General features: G+C 43.0%; 2 protein-coding genes across 3 annotated transcripts in view; one reads left to right on the forward strand and one right to left on the reverse strand.

Annotated features, from left to right (window-relative positions):
* Positions 1-8,779, reverse strand: part of COL5A2 (collagen type V alpha 2 chain) — a 208,390-nt gene extending 199,611 nt beyond the window's left edge. Inside the window, exon 1 of the mRNA XM_081023312.1 lies at positions 8,653-8,779. The gene's annotated coding sequence lies outside the window, so the exon portion shown is untranslated. The remainder of the gene's footprint in view (positions 1-8,652) is intronic.
* A 651-nt stretch (positions 8,780-9,430) lies between these two features.
* LOC308458285 (uncharacterized protein) lies at positions 9,431-18,584 on the forward strand. 2 transcript variants are annotated; one of them, XR_013977210.1, is made up of 5 exons: positions 9,431-9,946; positions 10,210-10,281; positions 14,766-14,818; positions 17,471-17,600; positions 18,452-18,584. XR_013977210.1 is itself a non-coding variant. In XM_080973256.1 (5 exons), exons 1-4 carry the CDS (start codon positions 9,903-9,905, stop codon positions 17,564-17,566), a joined length of 282 nt encoding a protein of 93 aa, XP_080829382.1. In that variant the 5' UTR covers positions 9,431-9,902; the 3' UTR covers positions 17,567-17,600; positions 18,452-18,584. The 2 variants fall into 2 exon arrangements, 1 of the variants encoding a protein (XP_080829382.1); XM_080973256.1 differs by lacking the exon at positions 14,766-14,818 and adding an exon at positions 12,943-13,029 and having other exon boundaries at positions 9,431-9,929.
* Positions 18,585-21,159: the final 2,575 nt, after the last annotated feature.

Raw genomic sequence — 21,159 nt, forward strand, 5'->3', positions numbered from 1 at the left:
CTCTGAGTAACAGAATGCAAAATGATTTCCCAGTAATGGCGGGCAAGTAGTTTTACTAAAATAAATATAAAACAAGGAACGCAAAATTGGCAAAACAAGGCCCAACTCTCCCCCCGCCCAAAAGAAAACGACACTGAGATGTTGCTTAACATTTGCTCCAACATTAGCTTTCAAAGATTTGGGTTTGGCCCTGTGCACTCTCTCTTGTCATCCTAACTTTAAAATAAACACTTATTGAACATCCTGTAACTAGGACATAAATATATACACTGCCATTGGCATCAGGTTATTGTCTTGGCCGTTTTCCATGCATTGCAGAGCAACTTAAGCCAACTGACAAGGACTGTGGGAAAGAGCTCTTCTTTCTCGTCTGCATTCAATAGACTCATCTGTATGACTCATGCCTTCTGTAAACTGTTGCCAGTAGTCCACCAAGAGATTATGCTGCAAACCTATACAGCAGTAGCAGTCAGCAGGGTCGTGGTGCTTACCCAGCCTCCTGTTACTGCGGGTACTGCAACTTACTGGGAAAAGGAGGTGTGTGATGCAAACACATTGGCTGGAGTGCCAGATTGCCTTCACCACTGCAGCTGCGCTATGCCAATCTTTCCTTTCCATTATCTCTCCCAGTAAGCCACAGTGATGCCAGCAATGGGAAGTCAGTATGTTAAGTACGTCTAATAGATTTAATTGACACTGGAACGAAAGTGTCTGTGTATTTATGAATGTTTAAAATGGAAAATAGCTAAATGTGTATTGCTGTCACTGCTTTTTTCCACAGTAGTTTCTAAGAGACTCTGAGCTCTTGATGAGTTGATGATTGTTGCCTTCTGCTGGCTAACATGTGAGTGTTGTAACTTTAGATCAGGTGGACCATGGCATTGGGTTGCAAATTTGCCATCTTGAAAGGGTGGTGTCTGTCAGTCTTTCTCTGAACAGCCACAGGGAGTAGAAGATATAAATGAAGCTCTCAAGGAAAACAGCTCCAGAGAAACAGATACTGTTAAAGAGAGAGAAAAACCTCTGCTTCTAGGTCTATTTGGATCATTTTGATGCTGAGCCTGAGCTGGACAGCCCAAGATATTGCATGGATATTCTTGGACGCAGTGGGTCTTTTTCTAGAAAAGGAACTCCCACCTTTTTTGACGGACAACCCTAAGTCATTGAACAAAGCGCCAAAACCACTCAGTGTGCCACCTCCCGTTCCATCCAAATTCCTCCACCTAGAAAACGCACCGCCTGCCCGCAACACCAGGATTATTATAGACACAGATAGGGTCTGCCAGAACGCTCAGGAGAGGTACCGGAACTAAGTTCTGGAGTGTTCCGGCTGAAAAAAGCCTCCTTGGATGTATCATTTTATGTTTCTGTTTTGTCTTGAAGAGTGCTGCAAGTAAACATTTGAATAATATTTTTATGAGCCCGGACAATGATTTCTTCCAAAAGAAGTCAGTTCTTATGCTTCCAATTGCTTCAAGCTTGATACAATATTACTATCTGCAGCAAGGTACACACCACTGCCTCACCAATCCCTACTGTATAGGTCACATGAAGAAAACCTATTTGTGGCACCACACCCTACAGAGTGGTAACCCAAAGAGAAAGAGCATGCAAAAGTAATGTGTGTCTGTGTGGAAGTAATCCTGTGATATGACTAGAGCATGTATCTGAAAACCCATATAACATTTCTCAGACTGTCTTAATCATTTTTAACTGGAAATACCTGATTTTCAACCTTTTGCATGCAGCGCAAATACTCTGTTACTGAACTATGGCCGCTCTCTGTGATAAGATAAGCTAAAACAACCACCCTCTCATTTTAAGATGTTGTCGAAAATAAGCATTGTTCGTTCAATATCCTCAGCCAAATGAGGAGGAGGAGGAGGAGGAGGACCAGAGAATAAATTGCTGGTGAAGCACACATTCAGTCACGCAAAACCCACTGGCAGTGGAAATAACAGAAACCAGGTGTGAGGGAGAAAAAATAGCTGACTGAGCTCTTTATGCAAAGAACTGGCTTGAGGAAATTTGTGTCTTTCTTTTTGACTGCGATAGGTTAATACTTTTCTGGTGCGCTGCAAATAAACCTAAAAGTGGCACAAAACCAAAGAAAAACACTGCGCATTCTAAGAGAAAATACCAAAGAATGTGCACAGCTTAACACACCCATTGTATAACTACAGGAAGCCTTTTTGGTGGGGTAGTAAATTATAGAGAAGCAGATGAAGATTGTCTTTGGCAAAGGGCTCGGTCTCTATGAACAGGAACGCAGCAGATGTAAACTTAGCTATCTGCAGCATGTGAAGCTGTTTTGCTGGGAGGGAGAAGGATGCCCTAAATTGCAAGGTGGGGGTGGAATCTAGAAAAGGAAACAAGCAAATACATGATGTGTCCTTATTTCCCTTAATTTTTTTTTAAAGACACTCCTGCAATATCTGATTTGTCATTTTCAATCAAAACTTTGCCACTGCATACCTTTCTATTTGCTGTCTCCTTAAGTCCAGCCAAGAAACCCTCTGTTTTTCACATTGTCAAAAATGAATAATCTATGTAAAACAGGTCATAATAAGTATATTTTACACACACAGTTCCACTGACAGCACATTTGCAATTTGCAAATACAGAACATGGTGTTGGTCACCGACATGTATGGCTTTAAAAGGAAGATTAAACTAAAAACCAAGTTTGGGGCAAGTACTCTTTAGTGGGAGAACCCCAGCAGAGATTTAAAATGACAAAATATGCAGCACAGTAAAGCATGGAAATATAGGCTGTTAAATATGCCCTTCTAAAGTTTCCCACTTCCCCCATTGTTAAGTTTGTGGGTGAACATATCAGACGACACAGCGATTCTTCAAACAGCTCTTCTTTATTCAGAGGCCAGAACAGAACTGACTGAAGGGCTCAGTCAGCCTGCTTATATAGAGCTCCAGTACAACGTTACTGTAGCAACTTTCTAAAACGATCCTATCACTGAACGTCACTTTTGATCCTTCATTTGCATAACTATCTACAGTATCCCCCTGCTGGCCCAGGGTGAGAACTTCAGTACATAACACCCATCATAGGAAAAGACCACACATTTGATAATAAATGTTTACTTAAAAACTCTCTAAAGGTCAGATTCATGTACGGTACTTCACAAAGTTGCACAGGCAGTAAAACTTAATTTAATTACAAAGTGCTGAAAGTTCCTAAATTATTGGTATAGGCTTGTGATAGCCATGTGGTTGAGCTGCATCAACCAGCTCAACTCTTCACACGCTGAGCTTCTCATTGAGACTAGGGAGAACAAAGGCTTGGTTACCTTGTTCCTCCCAAGGTGAAGGGAAGTGGCATAACTAAGCCCGGCAGGACAGCTTACTGTATTGTATTAAGCTTTTCATACCTTCTTCTTCTTCTTCTTCTTCTTCTTCTTCTTCTTCTTCTTCTTCTTCTTCTTCCTCCTCTTCTTTGGCGATCACTCATAGCCAAGTAAGATTGTCTTCCAAAACACAGTCTTCACAGGGAGTCCATAAGTGACTGTGGAGGACAATTCTGGATCCACACGTCCTTCCACCATGGGGACATAGGTTTCCAGGTAGGAGTTGATCATGGTGAGGGTTTGCCAAATGTGCCTTCCTCTTAGCATGTTTCTCCCTTTCATCCTCAGTTTGAATGTCTTCAAAGTCCATGACAACTTTGGTAAAAGCTGTTCTCCAACTGGAGCGCTTGTAGGTCAGTGTTTCCCAATTGTCAGTGTTTTTACTACATTTTTTTAGATTTGCCTTGAGAGAGTCTTTAAACCTCTTTTGTTGACAACCAGCATTACACTTTCCATTTTTAAGTTTGGAATAGAGTAGTTGCTTTGGAAAATGATAGTCAGGCATCCGAACAACTTGACCAGTCTGACAAAATTGATTTGAAGAATCATTGCTTCAACACTGGTGATCTTTGCTTCTTCCAGTACACTGGCTGATGGAATCTTTCAAGGAGTTGGAGATGGTGTTTATAAGTGGTCCATGTTTCGCAAGCATAAAGTAAGGTTGGTAGTACAATAGCTTTGTAAACAAACATTTTGATTTCCCTGCGAATGTCCCAGTCGTCAAACACTCTGCACTTCAACTGGGAGAAAGCTGCACTCGCAGAGCTCAAGTGATGCTAGATTTCAGCATCTATGTCAGTCCTTGTGGAAAGATAACTGATCAACACTTTCCAATGTTACACCATTGAGTTGGATTTGTGGTGCTGCAGAGGGGCTATTTTGTGCTTGTTGGTGCAGCACTTTGGTTGTTTGGATGTTGAGTGATAGGCCAAGTTTTTTGTAAGCTTCTGCAAAGAAATTTAGCATGGTTTGGAGGTCATCCTCTCAGTGGGCACACACTATGTTGTCATCAGCATATTGAAGCTCTATGACAGAAGTTATGGTAACCTTACTCTTTGCTTTCAGCCTACTCAGATTAAAGAGCTTTCCATCTACTCTATATATGATTTCTACTCTAGTGGGGAGTTTCCCTTCAACAAAGTGTAGGATCATGGCAATGAAAACAATAAACAGAGTTGGGGCGATAACGCAAACCTGTTTAACACCTGATCCCTCCGTGAATGGTTCACTTTGAGAACCATTGTTATCTGCGATTGTTGCTGTCATATTATCATGGAGGAGCCAAAGGATTGTTCACAGATTTATTAGACTTAAACATATTGGTTATATGCAGTGCTTTTTTTCTTTAAAAATGTTTAGGGGTACTCTCATTTTGACTCAAGAAAATCACCATTTCATAGTTCAAATCAGGAAAAATAAATACAGTAAATGGACAAAAGTACAAAGATTCACAAAATGTTTAGGGGTTTGCATACCCCTGCAAAGCCCCAGAAAAAAGCACTGGTTATATGAGGCTGGTTATCTCACAGAATTCATGGCAAATGAGGCTATCAGTGACTACAGGTCATGATGACTGAATGCTACACTGCTTCCAAGTTCAGAGACAACAAGCTTCTGAATTATCAGTTACTGAGTAACTAGAAGTAGGAGAGGGACATTGTATCCATGTTCTGCTTTTGATAACATCAGACGCTGACTTATACTTAGTGAAACCACTGGCCAGTCCAGTTCAGTAAACACACATAAACATAACGACCACCATCCATGACAGAAAATCCTAGATCTTCTTAGTTATACAGCTAACCTAGAAAAACAGACTAGACAGAGACCTGTTCTCTTTATGTATTAGGAAGCAGTGCTAAGCTTCTACAATGAGAAATGCTTGGGGTTCAGCAATGTGAGGTAGGGTTTTCATTACTCAACAGTGAGTACAAGTAGGGCTTATTTCCAGCTGGAGCTGGGCTCTCATCTCTCAGCAGCCTCAGCAAAGCCTTGCTGTGTCTCCAGCTCACGAGGACGCCGTCCCTGGAGACTGAAGGGGACATCCTCTGTGGGCTTTGGAGAGGGTCTCCTTGTGGGCCAGAGACACAGTTAGGCTTTGTTGAGGCTCTTCTGCTTTGCAGCAAACCACGCACACATGTCAACCTTCCCCTTTTTTGTGGGAAATTCCAGCGCCTTTTCCCACTGCTTCCCACTGCTATCCCGGATTGTTAGATAGCCCGTAGACTGTCCCTGGGACAGGTGAGGCTGCTGATCCCTTATTTTCGAGGCTCCCCAGGACAGGTGAGGCTGCTGATCTCTTATTTTTGAGGCTGCTGATCCCTTATTTTCAAATCTGAAAGTTGACAGCTATGGGTCTGGGTTGGGTCTTGTTGCAAGTCACCATGACTCTCCAGTGTGCTCCCCATTCTTCTTCTTCTTCTTTGCCGATCACTTGTAGCTGAGTAAGACTGTCTTCCATAAACACAGTTTTAACCATGAGTCCGTAAGTGACTGTGGAGGCCAATTCTGGATCCACACATCCTTCCAGAATGGGGACATTGGTTTCCAGGCAGGAGCTCATCACAGTGTGAATCTGCCAAGCATGCCTTCCTCTTAGCACGTTTTTACGACCGCTGGGTGGTGACCCCACTGGGCGCGGTAATCCAGTCAGGGGGAAAGGGAGGCAGACTATGTTAAGGGTACCTTTTCTGGCCCCTCCCCATTTTCGGGGTGAGCAGAGTGGATCCTGAAAAGGGCTGCTCAGTCATGGATACAGCTGCCAAGCTGCTCAACTGCCTCATTCCTTGAGTCAGAACAACTGAATCTGTATCTACTGCCGGTTCATGACTAGGGGCTTCCAGATTTCACGATCCTGCCCCCGTTACCATTTGCCGATCACCATGGGAATTTGGGGTTTGGGTTTGGGACAGGTTTTTGGAAGTCACCCAAGGCAGTAAGGTCAAAGGGAAGGAGCTAGACAAAGATTGCTCCCCATTATATGTGATTTCACTTACAGGGACCCAGAACGGAACCCCCATGTCAATGGGGAGTCACCTGTACTACTAATACAAAAGTTTGTTTGCGGTGAATTCCAGCACCTTTTCTCCCTCCCACCCCCCAAAAAAGCACTGAGTAAAGGTCTCTTTTTCATCATGACTTCACTTCTTCAAAGGATGAGTTGCCACTCCTGGTTCAAATTAAGCCCTTGCCCAAAGCTAACCCTGCACTCCAATAAAATAGAAGCCCCTGACTAAATTTACAAACTGTGGAGCTGTTCTGAACCAGCCTATTTTTCCTCCTCAGTGTTTGGTCCTATGTAGAATAGCAAGCTGTCCCAAGTTCTCAAGTAATTATACGGTGTAAGTTAGCTACAGAGAGAGGAATTTGGCAGGGAGGGGGTGAAAGGTAAAATTCGGCAGCTCACTCACTGAAAACGCCCCTCCCCAATCATTTTTAACAAGGTTTTTTTAGCTTCATAGAACCAGAATTATTGTCTGACTTGTCGATTACAACTGTTTGGGATCTGGGACTGGAAAAACTAAAATGACATCAGCAAAACCAAACCCCAGACTTCTGGGATGAGTCACATTTCAGTCTGTGTTCCCTTGATCAAAATTTTTAACATTTGTGCGGTCTGAATAAGATGCAGTCAGCCGCTGGTGAGAGAAAATAAATGGAAAAGGCCAAATATGGCAAAGTTCTGACTCACTGGCTAGGTATCCTTCATTTGAAGGGACGTCTGAGAAAACTATCTTAATGAGCGGAAACCGCTGACAGAATCCATATGAACAAAGTTTAGCCACCTTCTGAAAGTTAGCATGTATTAACTCAAGCTAACTGAGTTTGATTTGCTTAGTTTGAGAAAAGAGAGAAAGAACAAAAGCTTCACCACCTACAAAATCACAGTGGCTCCAACAATAATACATGCTGGTTTTCTTTAAATCAGAATGCATGACGAGAGAAGCGTATTACAATAAAGAATAAGAAGGAAGAGTTCCTTATAAAGGAAGCTATTCATGTATCCAAGATACTTTAAGTAACTTTTTTAAAAGTACCTTTTATTGTTTTATCTCTTTTGTGAATGGCCCTGAGAATTGCTGGGTTGTTTGTTTGCTTTCAATCAAGCAGTGTATAAATTTTATGAAATAAATAAATCTGTGACACATATGCATCTACAAAGAACTGCTAGCTCTTCTGGCAAATGTTAGTAAAATGCCTCAGTCTGGAAGAATAATTCAAGAAGATATGGATTACTGTTGGTGGAGAAGTATAGGAGACGCTGAACATCTGGCATAAAGCTGAAAATGAAGAAAGCAACCCAAATAAGATCTGTATAGCTTGGAGATTACGCAAAAGAGAAAAGTTAGTAGGCCTATGGATTAGAGGATGAAAGAATTCAATGAATGGAAAATCCACTATATGCGCCATTGTGGTGCTAGTCACACCAAAAAAACTCAGAATGCAATGCTAGGGTTAAAACCAGCCAAATAATTCATGCGAAATGAATTCTTCAATGCTGTTGCTTGTTTTTAGCCATATTTGCATATTTTGTCATTTCTTTGTGTCATATATAAAACCACATTAGATTACAGTAATGCAAAAAGGCATTGCACAACTGAAAGAAAAATCAAAGTCATAGCACTTTAGCCGTCCAAACTGGAGAGGCTGGCATCACTATTCTCACCGCAAACCAGGCAATAAAAATGTGGTAGGACGTTATGGCAAAAACACTGGATTCCATCAGTTTGGCAATGTTGTCACCTGGGTTTTTCATAATAACTGAGGGAATGAATTGATGCCAGTTCCAGAGGAAATGGCTGTGTGCATGCAAGCTATCTTTTCCTTCTCCCCACTCCTACCAATTTGAGCTCTCCAGGTTTGATTCTGCTTTTTTATCTTTGTATGGAGAGACTCTTTATGGATAAATAAAGTTCCTCCACAAAGTTCTTATTGCTCAAGGTTCTCAGGATTAAGTTCTAGGGTTGCCAGATGTCAACTTTTTCCAGGACACATCCTCTTTTTCATAGGTAGAGTCGCCATAGTGATCCATAGTTAAAAGCAGAAGTCAGCAAATGTAGAAGTCCTCTTTTTTTGCTCTTCAAAATATGGCAACCCTAGTTAACAATCTGTGTTTTAAGGGTATGTAACTTTAAAAATGATACAGCAGCTGTCTAAAATTGAATTATTATTATTATTTATACCCCAACCATCTGGCTGGGTTTCCCCAGCCACTCTGGGCAGCTCCCAACAGAATAATAATAATAATAATAATAATGGCAATAAAAGATCAAACATTAAAAACTTACCTAAACAGGGCTGCCTTCAGATGTCTTCAAAAAGTCAGATAGTTATTTTTCTCTTTGACATCTGGTAGGAGGGCGTTCCACAGGGCAGGTGCCACTACCAAGAAAGCCCTCCACCTGGTGCCCTGTAACTTGGCTTCTCGCAGTGAGGGAACTGCCAGAAGGCCCTCAGCGCTGGACCTCAGTGTCTGGGCAGAATGATGGGGGTGGAGACGCTCCTTCAGGTATACTGGGCCAAGGCCGTTTAGGGCTTTAAAGGTCAGCACCAACACCTTGAATTGTGCTTCAAAATGTACTGGGAGCCAATGTAGGTCTTTCAAGACTGGTGTTATATGATCTCAGCGGCCACTCCCCGTCGCCATTCTAGCTGCTGCATTCTGGATTAGTTGTAGTTTCCAGGTCACCTTCAAAGGTAGCCCCATGTAGAGCACATTGCAATAGTCCAAGCGGGATGGGCCAGGGTCATGCTAGCTTCTCTCAGTCCAGTGTTCATGAAAGGCCTGTGTCAATAGAGAGAGGGCCCAGCTCTCCACCGTGGCTCTAGCAGCAGCTATGACATGACATACAGAAGATGATGAATTGCCACCAGCCAGCTAACATGAGTGGTTCCTGCTGGATGCTGGGTCCAAGGTCTCTTTGCTCTAGCACAGGGGTGGCCAACTCCCAAGAGACTACAATCTACTTCAGGTTGTTGCGCTGGGTAAAACAAACAGCCTCACTGAGTCTTCCATTCTGCATATCATGCAACAATGGAGGGCGGGGCCAGAGGGCGGGACCAGATTCTCTTTCTCCAATGCTAAGGAAAGGGAGCCAGCGATTGACTGCAATCAACCAAAACCTCCCGGGGATCTACCAGTAGATCGTGATCGACCTGTTGGACATCCCTCCTCTAGCAGAATGGGCAATATGCTCCCATCTATAGACACATAAGAAAGGGAGAATCAGTCTATAGAACTGGATTTAGAAAAGATTGTTGCATAAGAAGCAAAATAAAAGACACCAAGTAGACAGAATTATGTGTCCCAAGTGCTTCGGAAGTTCTGGTACACAAAACGATGGCAAAAGGAGCCAAGAAAAGAAGGTCTTTCAATTCTGATTCCCAGATGATGGCTGGTTTCTGCGTGGAAACCAGAGTCCTATGAAAGAGGTTGTTCCAAGCTTGTATTATGAGCTCATCCACATTCTACAAATCAGAACAACACAAGGGGAATATATCTGGCAGTAGTATGAATGGAGGTGGCCAATTTTGACAGATGGCAGAAGAATATCTCAGAGCACCTGTAAACCTACACTCCAAGTTTGTAAATCCCTTTGGGAATGCAGCTGATGTTAATAGGTTTTTTACATTTGGCAGTGTGAAAAATGCTTTAAAGAAGCAAAAAGTGTATATGCCCTATTGCTTGCGCTCTGAACATTAGTGTAGTTAAATGCCATACATTAATCCGATTGCAGTTTTTGAAGTTAGATAAATAAATTTAAACAAAAAATGCCCTGTATGTACGGGTAATGTATGTGGTATAATTTTGTATATTTGCAAGATGCCTTTTCTTTAATTCATAGAAAAGGAGGCCGAATACCTTTGGTCAGTCTGGAGCAAAGTACAACTTGATGCACTACAATAACCAGATTCAGGTAGGTAGCCATGTTGGTCTGACGCATTCAAAATATATAAAAAAATAATAAAAATGTCCAATAGCACCTTAGAGACCAACTACGTTTGTTCTTGGTATAAGCTTCCGTGTGCATGCACACTTTTCAAATACATTTTTTATTTTTTTATATAATGACCAGGAGACATTTCATTAAAATACTGATTATATCTACTTAATATGTACAGTTAGAACACATATGATCACTGTGTTCTAAAAACTGGTTTAAACCTAGCGTCAAGACAGACTGGAAAGCTACAATGTACCACTTATGTTAGCATCTGGCCTCTGAAATATAATTTTCATTCCAGTTGGGATTGTATTGCATTCCAAAACCTACTACATGAAAATCCAAGAATAGCCTTTTTAAAATAAAGGTTTTTTTATTATAAAAAAAACACACCCAAAAGGCTGCATTATAAAACATTTACGCGCTGTCTCTCTCTCTGTGTCTCTCTCTACTTTATGGCTTCCCATGTAATCCAGAGCCGCCATTTGATAGTTTATGCTGCTTTCGTATGATCACCATTTGCTTTTTCTTCCAGCGGTGGATTTACTGACCCCACCGTAATGATATATTCATCCTTTCCTGCATTACTAAGCTTCTGTTGATGTACTCTGCAAGTTCAAAAACACAGAGCAGCTGGGAAAAGCTGTCTTTCATTGGGCAGAAAGTAAAAAACAGGCAGTTTCCACTCTGCTTAGATGGGTTCTCGCTTTCTACTTCCTGACAGGGCCATTGTTTTCATTCATCGTGGACCAAATTTATTTTAAACAAAATCCTCTTCCACCAGCCGTCCAATCCTGAGACTTGCTGTGCCAGCAAGTGAGAGCCTAGGGCATGGCAGACAGGGCCAGCTACAACTCAACAAGCTCCCTAAACATTATGGTGGTTTCACAAAGAAAATGCAATGGTGTGGTAGAAATGAGCTGAAAGGGGGGAAACATATTATGAACAACTTTTTCCAGTGGTCCCTCCCCTTTTCAGAGACTGCTTCAAAAAGACTTGGAATCTTTTGCCTATTCATAGGTCCTCCAGACACATTGTTTATCAAACATTCCCCCTGATCTGCTTGCACAAAGATTACATGGAAGTTCAACTATGGCTGCATTCATACCGGATATTTAAAATACAGTGGTACCTCGGGTTAAGTACTTAATTCGTTCCGGAGGTCCATTCTTAACCTGAAACTGTTCTTAACCTGAAGCACCACTTTAGCTAATGGGGCCTCCCACTGCCGCTGTGCCACCACCCCATGATTTCTGTTCTCATCCTGAAGCAAAGTTCTTAACCCAAGGTACTATTTCTGGGTTAGCGGAATCTGTAACCAGAAGCGTATATAACCTGAAGCGTATGGGACCTGAGGTACCACTGTACACACATACAAATGAATCATGGGAACTGTAATTTGTTAAGGAAGCTGGGAATTGTAGGTCTGTGAGGCGTACATTACCACAGGTGCACCAACTCTATTATTGTTGTTGTTGTTGTTGTTGTTGTTGTTGTTGTTGTTAAATTCGTATGCCGCCCTGTACCTGCAGATCTCAGGGTTCACAACATAAAATCACAATTCTGCATGTGAAGTGTCTTCGGGCCCCTCAATCATTGTTGGAGAGGGATCGCCCACCCTCAGTGTTGAGGGGCCCCAGCATGCATTGCGCGTGCACAACGTCGCACAATGTTACAGTGTGTCACACGCATTGCAGTTTCATCGGCCGGCTCCTCCAGCTGACACAACATCGTGCATGCGTCACTCGTCATGTGACATCACATAGGCGCAGCGTGCAACACGTGACATCATGCCAGCCCCCCTCAATCTTGGGGTAACCTGGTGCTTCTGACTCCCAGGATTCCTTGGGGAATGTCATGCACTTTAAATATATGATGTGTACACAGGGGAACTCTGGCCTTTATTGAACATTTGTTCCAATTTGTTTGGGGGGCAGCGTTCATCCTGATTTGTGGGGTGTTTGTACATCTTTCTGTTAATCATTCATTCACCCTAAACTTCTCAGTACATTTCCTTGTTGCTTTCCTAACCACAAAATATCCATTGGTTGTTTTGTTTTTGTTTTTTAAAAGTGGATTTGTTGCACTAGGGCATGGGTAGGCAAACTAAGGCCCAGGGGCCGGATCCAGCCCAATCGCCTTTTAAATCTGGCCCACAGACGGTCCAGGAATCAACGTGTTTTCACATGAGTAGAATATGTCCTTTTATTTAAAATGCATCTCTGGGTTATTTGTCGGGCACAGGAATTCATTTATTTATTTTTTCCAAAATATAGTCTGGCCCCCCACAAGGTCTGAGGGACAATGGACCGGCCCCCTGCTGAAAAAGTTTGCTGACCCCTGCACTAGGGCAACAGAGAGCTCTTGCCCACTTCAATTGCCACTCGGTTTCCACTATGTGCTGGAATTCCTCCCACAAAATTGTGGCAGACTTCTAAAATAGCAACCTTTCTGGCCGGGTTGAGATCTGATAATATACGTGGCACTGACCTCAGCGACTAAAGCTCATAAGTACTGGTTGTCGAGCATCATCGTCTCCTCTTTGCCAGGAAGAACCCTGGCATGAGGTAAATAGTAGCAGTGAGGAATTTGTCTGTCCTAAAGGATCTGTTTCCCTTGCCCCTAATCTTTCAGCAGAGATGCCTCTCTCAAGGAGTTGCTTCCATGCCTAATGAAAGGAAACAGCTATGCGACATGCATCACAGCGGAGGAAACGATCAGGTGATTTTGTCTCCATTCCAAACTGAAGGGAGTTCCTCCAGGAGTCTGCGACAGGGAACCTGAAAAAGCACTTGTGGGCTTGAACACGTGCCATAGACGACATGGCCGGGGCCCAAGGCAAACTCGTCCGCTTTCATGCTCTAGTGGGGCACTTGTGGTTCGCAGCGCACAGAAGGAAATAACCAACTGCTTTGGCCTTCTGATGAACAGTTTGCCAAACATTTAGGCAGGCAGCTGTGGGGATGCAGCAGACCACAGAGCAAACAAGACGATGGAGTACATTACTTGGGATGGAATTTGAAAAACTGTTTTAAGCCTGGCCCCTGGTATGCTGGGTTTGAGCTATAAAGCCTTAATCGGCTCAGGAGCACAATACTTCAAGGACCGCCTCTTTCCATGTTAACCTACGTGGACCCTGAGATCATCTTCTGAGGCCCTTCTTTGTGTGCCGCCTCCTCCTTGAGAGGTCCAGAGGGTGACAACAAGAGAACGGGGCCTTCTCTACAGTGGCTCCCCATCTGTGGAATGCTCTCCCTAGGGAAGTTCGCCTGGCACCTTCATTATACACCTTTAGGCAGCAGGCAAAAACATTCCTTTTTAACCAGAATTTTAGGTGATTTGATCGACATCCTATGTTCTTTTAAAATGTGGGATTTTTTCTTGGGGCGGGGGAGGGGGATTTATAGGGTTGTTGTTTTTATTTTGACTATATATTTTGTGGTTTTATATTTTGATTTTGTTCTGTGAACCGCCCTGAGACCTCCAGTATATAAATTCAATAAATAAATAATACAGTGGGACCTAGGGTTACAGAAGCTTCAGGTTACAGACTCCGCTAACCCAGAAATAGTACCTCGGGTTAAGAAGTTTGCTTCAGGATGAGAACAGAAATCGTGCGGCGGCAGCGCAGTGGCAGCGGGAGGCCCCATTAGCTAAAGTGGTACCTCAGGTTAAGAACAGTTTCAGGTTAAGAACAGACCTCCGGAACGAATTAAGTTCTTAACCCGAGGTACAACTGTAATGGGTATGTCTTGCTTCTCTGTACTGAAAAATTTCAATGAAATGTGTGTTTTTTAATAAAATAAAATAAATATGCTATTGTAGCTGCTAGAAGCCTGTGTGTGTGTGTGTGTGTGTGTGTGTGTGTGTCTGTGCCTCTTAGGAGTGTGGCAAGTGTTGGTCCTCCTTGGCTGGGTGTGTGCAGGGCACTTTGTAACTTTAAAGCTGAAACTCCCCAATCCCATTACAGTGGTACCTCAGGTTACAGACGCTTCAGGTTACAGACTCCGCTAACCCAGAAATAGTACCTCGAGTTAAGAACTTTGCTTCAGAATGAGAACAGAAATTGTGCAGCGGCGGCAGCAGGAGTCCCCATTAGCTAAAGTGGTACCTCAGGTTAAGAACAGTTTCAGGTTAAGAACAGACCTCCAGAACGAATTAAGTTCTTAACCCGAGGTACCACTGTATTTACTTGGGACTAAACTATCACACCACTTGAGTCTTCTTTCTGGACAATCTTCTAACTCCAGAGATGGGGCGAATGAGTCAGTCTCCTCCCTGCCCCCCAGCTGTGCTTCAGTTTAGCTGCTGCTAATAACCATTCTCAATTCTCACAATTATACAGTAACAGTTGGACATGGACATACACACAGTAAATAGCAGGTCAGTAATTATAGCTATGATGGGCCAGTAAATGCCTTTTGCCCCAGATTTTAACTTGAATGTTATGATTACAGTCAAAGCTGTACAGTACAGAAAACAAACAGCTGCAACACAGTCCATCATTCAGGTATGCCAAAGGGGTTGTGTGTGTCCAGTGTTGAGTTTCATAGGCTTTTATTAACCCTCTCCCACATAAATGCAGTGAAAGGGTAACAGGGCTTTGTGAGCAGGGAGAGTCTGTGACAGAGAGAAGTCCAGAATCGGATTGGGAAGCTGAAGCAGAAGAGGAGGGAGGCCAAGAGGCAGGGAAAGATCAGGCTTGTGAAGAGGCACAGGTGTCTCCCCCTTCTGTTGTGACAAGATTCCCTTCCCCCTGGTCTCCCAGAACCAGAAGAGGCATGAAGGGGGATGAGCAGGCATGCAGGTGCAATCTCTGCTTGCTTGGGGGAAAAAACCCTTGAGAAGATACATAGGTGGCTATTGGGAGGCAGGGACCTTTAGTCTTAGCAACTGCTTAATGGGGGCAAGACCTGACAGAGATGAATTACTATGTTATTTAGGCCTGACAGTCCTGTGTAGTGTGCTTTTTTTCTGGGCGGATGCAGGGGGACGCATACCCCTAAACATTTTGTGAATCTAAGTTTGGCCTCATTGAGGGACAGTATTTCAATATGAGTAGGAAAATGAGAGTACCCCTAAACCTTTTTTTAGGAGGGGAAAAAAAGCACTGCCTGTGTAGATCCTCTTTGGCTAATAAAGAGTTAACTCCATCTCAGTGTGATTTATTGCTGTTCACTCCTGTCATTATCCATTAAGAAAAATGAGTTGATAGCAATGTTTAGGGTTTTTAAAAGTTTCTTTTCTTTCTTTTTTTAGAAAGGCCTTCCTTCCCGATGCTTCTTCCCCTTTTTCAGCACCTCAAAATACATATTTTTCGTCTAACATCTGTTTCTTTTTCATCCTCCATCGCATGTAAATAGCTGTGGGGGGAGAAACAGCCACTACAAAATACCAGATTTCCTTGGTAGGATTTCAAATTACAGGCAGTTGTGGGATTGAAAGCTACTAATCCATGCCAAAAACATGGTGTAAGTCTTAAAAATGGTGGTATTACCCAGCCAGAGCTGGACATATTTAGCTACTCAGAGGATCTTTCAAATGAGCCGAATATACAGAAAGTTATGAATGTTCATTTTCATTTATTGCAATTATATCCCACCCTTCCTTCAAGGAGCTCAAGGTGGAGTACATGATTTCCCCCTATCCTCATTTTATCCACACAACTTTGTGAGGTAAGTTAGGCTGCGAGTGAGTGACTGGTCCAAGGACGTCAAGTGCATGTGATGGCTGAGCAGAGATGTGAACCCTGATCTCCCAGGTCCCATACCTTCCAAGTGTCCCGATTTTCCAGAGACAGTCCCAGAATTACAAAAACTGTCCCAGCTTCTGATTTGATCCTGGTATGTCCCTGTTAGTTTCTGTTCTTATCACTGTGCAGCTGCGTGGAGTCACAGGACTCTGTTTACATTCCTGGGATTCCATACTATTGGAGTCTCACGGGAAAGAAGACGGGATGTGACGTTAGTAGTTTCCTGTTTCCTTTGTTCATTTGTTCCGTTGCTCTCTGCTTTCATAGAGAGAGGATGTCTTTTCTGTTCTGCGTAGTTTAGAAATAAAACTCTTTACAGTGTAGCTCATACTGTCTCATCCTTCCTTGTGCTGGGAACTCTGCTGGGAGGACGTGCCTTGGAGCCTCATCAAAGGCTCAAGGTCGTTAAACAAGTCAGGAGGCAATTCCAAAGAAAAGCTTTATCAGCTCGGTCAAACGGAGTTCCGACAGTCCCTATTTCTCCTGCCACTGCTAAGCTCGGGGAGGAGGATGAGCCGGCGCTTGTCCCAAGCAGCGGTGGTGAGAGAGCATCCCATTGCCTCTCCAAGACCGCTGTTGCCAGCTTCCTCCCTTAGGCAGCTTGTAGTAGCTGCTGGACAGCAGGTGAGGAGGAGCCACCACCATCGAGGCCCAGCCCGACAAGATGCACTGGCTCTGAGGGGCAAGCAGAGGGCCAGGGCTGCCCTGGGCAGGCAGGGGAGAAGAGCACAAGGAGTCTTGATTTGAAGGGGGGAAATGATTTGTGCATTCACGTCTAATCTTGGCCCTTTGTAAACTTTATTTATTGTTTTGTGACATCTGAAGGCAGCCCTGTTTAGGGAAGTTTTGAATGACTGATGTTTTAATGTATTTTTAATCTTTTGTGGAAGTCGCCCAGAGTGGCTGGGGAAACCTAGCCATATGGGCGGAGTAGAAATAATACATTATTATTATTATTATTATTATTATTATTATTATGCTTTTCTTTTTGTAAATCTACCAAAGAACAAAATAAAATCGGGATTAAGGGGCTTTCTCAGGGTGGTGAAGAGTATGTGTGTGTGTGTGTGTGTGTGTGTGTGTGTGTGTGTGTGTTTTGTCTCGTTGGTGTTGTGGTGCTGGCACTCACCATTTTTCTGACAGGAAATAATCTGAGGGGGACAAAAATGACTGGTCAAGGATGGTCATTTGGCGGGGGGAGTGAGAAATGTCCCTATTTCCATCTGAGGAATGTTGGAGGGTATGAGGTCCTAGTCCTATACTCCAGCCACTCTAACACACTGGTCTATGGCAACACACCCAAAATTCCAGAGACAAATGCTTAAAGCTCCTTCATTCCACCAGAGTAGACACATGAGAGGAGAGCTCCCCTTCTGTCGATGATAGAACTTACCAACTTTATAATTACAGCCGCAAAACATAAAGGAATCCTTGGCAGAACTGCAAAACATGATAAAAGGACAAAACTATCCCATTTTGGAGGAGAGGCAAGGAGGCGACGTATGACTTTATCAAAGATTCTCCCAGCCTACTGATAAAGGTAATTCAACCTTCAGGTGTGAGTACTTTCATTAGGAAGGTGGCATAATTTCTTCACTTTGGAGGAAGTTTTCCAAATTATTTGGGAGATAGTGTGCAAGCACAGGAACGAGATAAGAACTGAAATTCCCAAAGTCACTGCTTGCTCCTGTTATTTAAATACTGTTACACTTGCCAGGACAATTTTAGTTTAGCCATTTCATTCAGTGTTTCTCGGCTAGGTCTGGTGGGTATCAGTGGCTTCTGTGAAAGGAAACAGCACGGGACCTAATTGGGAATAGCAGCTAAATTTGTTTCGTTGAACTCAACCCAGAATTGAAATTAAACTAAACTCTGTCCTCTTCCAAACACTCCAACCACACCCTTTCTTTCGTCTCGCCCCCCTCCCGATCCTTTTTATGTCTTTAACTGCAATTCCCAAAATATAATTCACCTACCACAATACCACATCTTAGTAACTGACATTTTACATACATTTTTCTTTTCTTTTACTATTTTACATAACAGATACCGATAAATAGTTGAGACATAATTCTAACAAACTCATGTTGAACCGTGTTTGGTATGCTTATCTTTGAATTTTGTTTCGATTGTGAAATAGTACACGAATCAAGTTTTATTTACTTTTATGCATATTACTAGTTATTTCTGTCCATCTTCTTTGCCATGTAAGCAGTAACCCAGACTTTAATTCATAAATCTATTCTACTCCATTCCTGTATTAATATGTCAATTCTTAAAAAAAAATTAAACTCAAAATTAATTATCACCAAATAGGTATATAATTATGTATTTTATCCTAAAATATATACCGGTACTTTTAAATACATATTTCATTTATTTATTTTTGAGCTGAAAACTATCGCAAAATTTGGAGATGTATGAAATCCAAGGGATATGAACATTCTGTTCTTTGTAGTAGTCCCAGGGGAACAAATTAGGCCAGTTCTGTGAAAAATGTGGATCAAATAAAATTCTTCTCCATCCCAACTATTACTGATATGATGCTATCGAAAGCCTGTATATGTTTGGTATTTAGGGAAAAAATCAGCTTTGCTTTTAAATGCAAGTTTGGGGGCATATAAAAATAGGCGTGGTAGATTTCAGGAGAACTTCAAAGTTTAATCACATATTAACGTATTAATCCTTCCCTGAGGGCAACATACTTTAAAGTTTGGGGTTTTTTTCATACTCAACAATGCAGGCAGTTCCTAGGGAAGGTAAATAATCATCAGTTTAATTCTTAATAAGATGTGATGTTGGGAATCACCAACGGTCTGTGCAAACTGATAGGTCCTGACATAAATATGAAATTGCTTCTCATTTCCCTAGGGAGGAGAAGGGGTCAACAAGGGTTTCAAGCATCTGTTATATAGAGCACATTGCGCGTACACACACACACACACACACACACCATAATGATCACTGTGAGACACCTTCAAAGTTTCATAACTATGATCTGTCTAAAATAATGTGATAAAGTGTCAATCTTTACAGAAATGGGGGAGTTCTGAGGAATCTAAACCCATCAAGCCCAACACACTTCCACCAAGTATCTCCCATAATTTGAATTACAGTGCATTTATTGGAACATGGAAGACCATGGTTAAATCCTTAACCTCCAGAAAAGCATGCAACTAGTGGCCTCAGTGTAGTTGAGGGGAGTGTAACATGCAAACTAATACCAGTGTACTAGAAGAAGCAAAGATCACCAGTGCCAAAGCAATGATTCTTCAACATCAGCTTCGTTGGACTGGTCATGTTGTGCGGATGCCTGGTTATCTTCTTCCAAAGCAACAACTCTATTCCGAACTTTAAAATGGAAAGCGTAATGCTGGTGGTCAACAAAAGAGGTTTAAAGACTGTCTTAAGGCAAATCTTTAAAAATGTAGTATAAAAAGGTAAAGGGACCCCTGACCATTAGGTCCAGTCGTGACCGACTCTGGGGTTGCGGCACTCATCTCGCTTTATTGGCCAAGGGAGCCGGTGTACAGCTTCCAGGTCATGTGGCCAGCATGACTAAGCCGCTTCTGGCGAACCAGAGCAGCGCACAGAAACGCCGTTTACCTTCCCGCCGGAGCGGTACCTATTTATCTACTTGCACTTTAACGTGCTTTCGAACTGCTAGGTTGGCAGGAGCAGGGACCGAGCAACAGGAGCTTACCCCATCGCAGGGATTCAAACCGCCGACGTTCTGATCAGCAAGTCCTAGGCTCTGTGGTTTAACCCACAGCGCCACCTGCAATTGGGAAACACTTGCCTGCGAGCACTCCAATTGGAGAACAGCCTTTACCAAAGGTGTCATGGGCTTTGAAGACACTCAAACTCAGGATGCAAGGGAGAAATGTGCTAAGAGGAAGGCACGCTTGGCAAATCCACACCATGATCAACTCCTGCCCAGAAACCAATGTCCCCACTGTGGAAGGATGTGTGGATCCAGAATTGGCCTCCACGGCCACTTACAGACCCATTGCTAAAACCGTGTTTATGGAAGACAATCTTACTCGGCTTCAAGTGATCACCAAAGAACATGTTTCAGCCTCAGGGCATCATTCCTTTTTGGGCAACCAGGGATAGGCAGGACCTGAAGCAGAAGTGGGCTAGTTTCACCACATACACACACCTTCTTTAAATGTTTTCACAGGGAGAACTGTGAGAGGAGGAAGACTGTTGTCCAGGAAGTAATGGCTTTTCCCACCTGCCTTGCCTTATCCCTCCAGCCCTAGGAGCCTTCGTAAAGGAGCTGTTTGCAGAGGAAGAACTGTGAGAGGAGAGAGACTGTGTTTGCCATGAGGCAGTTGTCGATTTACCTGGGCTACCCCACCTCCATCCTGAGGAACCTTCAAAAAAAATTTGCTGCTGTAGCTATTGTCTCTGTGTCTTTAACAGAGAACCACATATTCAGCAACGATTTTCATTTACCGTGTTTTTTGCTCTATAAGACTCACTTTTTCCCTCCTAAAAAGTAAGGGGAAATGTGTGTGCGTCTTATGGAGCGAATGCAGGCTGCGCAGCTATCCCAGAAGCCAGAACAGCAAGAGGGATTGCTGCTTTCACTGCGTAGCGATCCCTCTTGCTGTTCTGGCTTCTGAGATTCAGAATACCTTTTTTCTTGTTTTCCTCCTCCAAAAACTAGGTGCGTCTTGTGGTCTGGTGCGTCTTATAGAGCGAAAAATACGGTAGTTCATAGACACCCTAGAGCAGGGATGTCCAAGCAGTTGACAGCGATTGACTGTTCAATACCTGGGAGGTTTGAGTCGATCGCAGGCTCTTTTTCCTTTGCGGTGGAAAAATAGTATCCGGCCCTGCCCCCTTGCCTCTTCCACCTTCCTCCATTTGCACATGATTGCTAGAACAGAAGACGGAGTGTTCGCTGTGAGGCTGTTTGTTTCCTGATTGATGAGCAACTTTTCCTTTTTTCCCCTACAGAAAGCTCAGCATTTTAGATCTGCTTCAAGTTAACTGCTTTGACTATCCTCCCCCAAAAAAGCTCAACAAGCTTGACCTGAGCCTGGAAAAAAGGGGGTAGATCACTGCCCAAAAAAATTTCTGTGAGTAGA

Source organism: Podarcis pityusensis, assembly GCF_964106645.2.
Source record: "Podarcis pityusensis genome assembly, chromosome: 1".
NCBI lineage: Eukaryota > Metazoa > Chordata > Lepidosauria > Squamata > Lacertidae > Podarcis > Podarcis pityusensis.